General features: G+C 42.0%; 1 protein-coding gene across 4 annotated transcripts in view; it reads left to right on the top strand.

Annotated features, from left to right (window-relative positions):
* The window catches only part of LOC109952528 (uncharacterized), a 60,662-nt gene that overhangs the window by 1,056 nt on the left and 53,606 nt on the right, over positions 1-6,000 (top strand). Inside the window, exons 2-3 of one of the 4 annotated variants that reach the window (XM_020587653.1) lie at positions 2,601-2,824; positions 3,383-3,582. In XM_020587653.1, the coding sequence (XP_020443309.1) occupies positions 3,567-3,582 (16 nt within the window). In that variant the 5' untranslated portion in view covers positions 2,601-2,824; positions 3,383-3,566. Of the gene's footprint in view, positions 1-1,190; positions 2,825-3,382; positions 3,583-6,000 lie in introns of those variants that run through there. The other 3 variants (XM_020587655.1, XM_020587654.1, XM_020587656.1) reach the window with 3 other exon arrangements.

Below are 6,000 nucleotides of genomic sequence, written 5' to 3'. Positions count from 1 at the left end.
TTCTCTCCTTTCAGATGCAAAACACACACACTGCATGCTTGAGCTGCACATGACTGAAAATCCACAAACACCTGCATGCAGAGAATTGGAACATTATTACCCATTGGCACCTAAAGATGCAGTACCTCCTATTTTTACTGCAGTCAAAAACAACTACACTTGTGTAACTAAGGCTAATGTTACTGGAACTAATGTAGGTACCATCTCTCCCGCTTGGTGTGACACCACATTCAATCTTGCTACATGGGCAAATGCTACACGTCTGACCTATGCAAGGTTTGATGTGTTTTGGTACTGTGGTGGTAATAGATTACTTAATACTCTCCCTCCCGATTGGTCTGGTACCTGCACTATGATTTCACTTATACTTCCAGTTACTGTAGTTGAGGCTGCAGAGCGATACATGCTTTCATGTCAGAGTCTCCAAAACATCAAAAAAGTCGCTAGATTTGTTGACTTGAAGGACATTTAAATTAATACACACATACTGTGTTGCACAAAACTTACAAGGCCCCCCACAGACACACATATGCATGATACATCTGACTTATGCTCATACCCTATGTCACATGATATGTTGTTTGTGCACATAATGTGCAATGGTGACTATACCATTGCTATGCATGAGGAGTAGCAGGGGTGTTCAGACATGATAATCAGTTATAGAGATGTGAGGCTTGTAATTGTACTTTCATGAGATGTTGTTGATTAATGGACTAGTTGACAGACATCCTGTGAATGTTGTCCACATGTGCACTGTCCACAGGGGTGCTAAAGAATCCACTTCAGCCTTTACAGCAGCATTGTGTGGCTCTTTTTTTGAGAGAGGAGTGCAAGAAAGGAAGGGGAAGGAAGGGAGTGGGAGCAGAGAAAAGAGAATGAAACTTTGAGGGTTTCGGCAGTGCTGTTGTAAAGGGGTGTGAATGAGAACGGGGGGCCATGCAGCTAGCCACATGGCCTGTTCTCACTAAGGATAATAGAGGTCTTTCTGTGGTTCTTAACCCCCTTGTCTCCTGTTGGGAACAGGCAGTCGTTCGCCTGCCATTCACAACAGACACACTCACTTGCTGGATAATTGAATTTTACACCCAGGAAAGTCGCTCTCTTCCCTGGCCGGGTCCACCACTGCACGTGGCCCTGACAGCAACGCTCCCAGGAATCTCATCTGGGGCAAGAGTGTGTGTAGGCCCAGAGTCAGAAATAAAAATATTAAGAGGGAAATGGTACCATGATGTGAAGGAGACACTTCACTGTACCTAGACCATTAGGGATTTCACTGTTGGTCAGTCCACCTCTTTGGTCCAGACTGAAATGCCTTGGCATGACCTTGGTATTTCATGTCCTTATGGGATGAATCCCGACTGCTTTGGTAACTGATAACTCTTTTATCCATCCGTCCGTTATCTATACCTCTTATCCTGAACAGGGTTGCAGGGGGCTGGAGGCAATCTCAGCTGACATTGGCCCAGAGGCAGGGTCCACCCTGGACCAACCCCTTCTTTTATCCAACCCGTTCAAAATTAGTTGTTGTAACTTAAGTGAACCCTTAACTTCTCATCTAGTGCCAACATCAGGCCGAAATCTCAGTATGTCCTATAGTTTGGCATATGACTAAATTAATGACAAATAGCAGTTGTAAGCATTTTATAATGCTACAGATGAAGTATCTGGTAAACATTATATTTATCTTATTAGTTTCCTACTCAGCATGTGGTAAAGATGGAGATTAGATTGGTGTGTTTTAAGGTGCAAGGTGGTCCCTAATCTTAACCATGTTAAGGTTTGTGATGGCTAGGGGGTATATTGATCATGTAAAGAGATCCTCCCTCCCCTTCCCCCTGTCAGTGGCTTCTTACCCTCAGGTTGATGATCTCCTTGGCAGGGGGACCTGATTCACCTCCTTGCCTGGCTCTCTGAACAAAAACAAAAGGTGCTCCCTTCCTGCAGCCTTGATCATTTTCACCTGTCACTCAGACTTTCTCTGTGTCACTTGGGGTGTGTGGAGGGCTGCTCCAGGTGAGCGATCGAGTGTGGCTAATGGCTCCTCTGCTATAACAAGTGTGTGCTGGTCCTGAGGGGTCCAGGGAGTGTCGTACACTATGGGAACAATGCCGCCATCTAAAGTATTTTACTACCAAGACTTCCAAGCCCAGGAACATCCACTGCATGTATTTGAGTTCAAAGTTGCACCTTTAATGATGAATGTCACATAGTTACCACCTCATCAGATGAGAGCAAAAGAGCCATTTTCACAGGTGACAGGACAACTCTCTCTTTTGCAGTTTAAGTTTGATTCATTTACTAAAATATCTGTAAGCTTGTTCTCTTATTGCCCAGCCACCAAATGGATATCTTGAACACTGGAGTAAGTTTGGCAGCCTTTTTAAAGATACCTGAAACCGTATATGATAATTGATGAACTTCTGTTGCCCTTGTTTTCCAACATTTTTACCTTATTACAAAGTTAAAACAGTAAATTTCTAAACTGAACCAAGGTATGTGTTACTGAATGTTCTCATGCAGTGGAGAACCAACCAAATTGATGTTGGCTGATGCTTTCATCAGGTGTATTTAAACTCCTACGTGTCTTGTCTTTTAAGCTGTCCTCAGGTCTGTATTTACCTGGCCGTCACTGTAGGTGCAAGAGCACACAGTCTTTAATGAGAACTCTGTGACTGATCGACATTCATGATGCTTCTCACACAATACCTGATGGCCAGCGTGACTGCCAACACCAAACACACAACAAGGCAGCGTCACTCTGCAGCTGCTACTCATGCTCAAGCTTGACAAGTCATTTCCTTATGGGTGGACACCAGTAGAGGTAGCAAGAGAAACTATGTTTTGTAATTTGGGTGACTTTAAATACAATTCTCTTCTGTTCCTGCCCATTTTGACTTGGATTCTAATAGTTTTATTTTTGGTTTGTAACATTTATAAGCAGTGAATAAATACTTCATAAAGTGTGTAGTATGCTATAATGTGCTTATAGGCAGATATACTGTAAGGATGTTTTTCAGTGTTTATTGATGTATAGTATTTGTCAACAGTAATGACTTCTATGAAGACATTTTATATTATAACAGATTCTTAAAATATTGTCATTTGTTATGTTTATTCACCATCCTCCTCTTGTTGACAAATACATTAATTAATCATTTAAATCTGCTTGCAACTAATATTTTATTATGTATATATTGCTTGTTACAGCTAAATATTGGGGCTTAAAATACAGTGGTACCTTAAAATCTGGCCTTATAGTCAAAAACATGTTCAACAAACGACCTCTGTTGGAGAAATGGGTACCAAATGGTCTTTGGTTTGTTTATCTACATTGCATGTACTGCATGTAACTCCCAGTTTATAGCTGTCTTTCCACCAGCAGAGGACGACATTCACCCAGCTACCCCTCTATTCTATCAGCCACCGCCTCCTCCAGTCGGCGTCCTGACTGTCCCCGGCGATGGCCCCTCCCATCAAAGCCATATAACCTCTCCTAATCACCCCCACCCCTTGTTGCCCTGGAGACGGCTCAGACGAGCAGGTGATGCATTGACAGGGAGCAGATGGTTCCCTGTGGAGGTAAGCATGGCTGAACAATGCTTACATATTCATCATAAAGTCTCTCTAACTCTCAGTGTCTCCCTCCTTCAACTGCATGTAGACACATAACTTCATAGTTGAATGAACCCTGCTTTTGCTGACACATGCAGATATTTGTACACTCTGCTTTTCTGGATTGCTGATCGAAATAGCCAACATACTGTTGGACCTGTCAATACAGCGGGGTTTGTGCAGGCTGAGCAAGGTGATGATGTTGTGACAGGTTATTAGACAGAACTAGTGATTAACAGATGCTCCTCCATTCAAATGAGGCTAGTTTACAGTACCTCACATTGGCGACATGTAAAGTAAAGACAAACAATAGGGGTTCTTTCCCTTGGCCTCCCTACGCTTGTCTTCTGCAGGTGTTTTCAGGCTTTTTGCTGCAGTAACTCACTCCTCTAAAGAAGCTCCTTCTTTAGCCCCTGTCTCCCCTGGAGATAAAGTACAGACACCCCACTCTCCCTTCTCTTTCTTTCAGCTAACTCCTGAATAATCCAGCAACAATACAGGACTCTGAGGCGGTGTGCAGTGATTCGCTGGAGGCCTGACTTGTTTTGCGTTGCAGTTGGGGGGGGGGTGACATTATGGAAATCAGCTAATGCATGTAAACCACTGCATCTATTTTTTTTTTTTTTTTTGGAACAAGTGGTAAAGAAAAAGTGTGTGGCACAATGGAGGCCGCAGAGCGCTACACTTAACCCAACACACTCTTTTTATTGGAACAAGTGGTAAAGAAAAAGTGTGTGGCACAATGGAGGCCGCAGAGCGCTACACTTAACCCAACACACCTGGAGCACACAACAGGGGTGAGAGTGGGAACCCACATCTCCTCCCTTGTCTCACCCATCATCACCAGCACCACAGCACCTATCAATACAGGCTGTAAGGAGCTTGGTTGGGCTGCTACAGGAGGGGGCTGCTTGTATTCACAGCCTGACTATGATAAAGACGCACAGTGAGGAGCCATTCAACAGCCCTGCGCCCATAATGGAGTCACTAATAGGTGCCTATTCAGCAAGGAAAGTGTTTTCTGGAGGAGAAAAAAGTTTTGGTGAAGCAACAATCACTTTGTCTGCTGCCCTGTGTATGTAAAATTTATGCAGCGCTCCACCCCTCCACCCTTTTCCAATTCTTTTTGCTCTCTTTTTTCCCTTTTTTAAAGAGCGTCACCAGTGAATAGACTACATGATGGTTTGGAGTTTTATCCTTTCATCCTTTCATGAAAATAAATTGAATGGTTTGTTCTTGAGTGAGTGCAGTCCAGTGGCAGGGATCTCAAAACAGAAATACACACTTTTCATCTCTCTTTTTCCATAAAGCTGTCAGCCATATGCACAAAAGACCAGGTTTTACTGGAAATATTTTTTTGTCTTGATCTTATAAGTTTGCACTGTAACCTGCATTAGAGACATTACGTATACGTTTGTGTTTATTGTGTTTCATTTACATTCAGGTCTTGAGTGTTTATAGAGGAGATATAAGGAAACTCTGGCCTGAGTGTGAAAAGGAGTGTGAAAAATATCAGGTTGAGTTAGAAGTGTTGTTTCAATTCTTCTGATGTAGAGGTAAAAGTACTGTGCAAAAATCTTCTGTAAAAGTAAAGGCAAGCCGATCGGTACAATCAGTGTTTCCACGTTATGTCACAATACCAAACCTAACCAGTTTTTGATGCGATATTAGGGCAGGATTTGCAAAATCTATACTTTGTATATGAAATAAAACAGAGTAAAATAGAATACTTAAGTTACAGAAAAGAAAAATAACTTAATAACGTGCATAAGTTGCTGTTCTACATCATTCATAGTAGAATGCTACAGAAATTTACAAACAGAAACACGTATGCCTTAAACCTTTTGTCTGTATCACAAAAACTTGTGCATGTGTCACATGTGAATCAGTCTCTGCAGATTTTCCAACTTTTAAAACATACACTAAATCTGAAAATATAAGCGTTTTAATACTGGCGCCTAAATTGTTTAGATGGATCTCTAGACATTAGACTTTTGCACAAATTTGTCAAACCACCTTTCATTTTGCATAGAACTAACTCTTAAGTACACACAACTGATGGTGTGGTGAGTAAACTGTGGTGACGCTATTAGATACGCATGTGTGTAAGTCCATCATAAAATTGGGCAACACGCATCACCACCTGCATCATCAGCTGTTATATTATAGTCATTCATTATCAGCCATAGGTCCAATTACTGATGTGTCACAGTTAAAACACTTAAAAATAGCTCGTATCGACTTACTGCTGTAAGCTGAAATTTGGCAGCCATGTTCAGTCTTCCATTTGGAGCATCCAGACCAGTTTCCACATAGATCTGGTCAATGTTTGTCAAAGGATAGCAATTTGATTGCACAGAGATTTTAAATACATCTCTGGTAGCT

The sequence above is a fragment of the Monopterus albus genome, unplaced genomic scaffold (genome assembly GCF_001952655.1).
Source record: "Monopterus albus unplaced genomic scaffold, M_albus_1.0 scaffold470.1, whole genome shotgun sequence".
Lineage (NCBI taxonomy): Eukaryota > Metazoa > Chordata > Actinopteri > Synbranchiformes > Synbranchidae > Monopterus > Monopterus albus.
The sequence above is the reverse complement of the archived record's forward strand: the minus strand, read 5'-3'. Positions and strand labels throughout refer to the sequence as shown.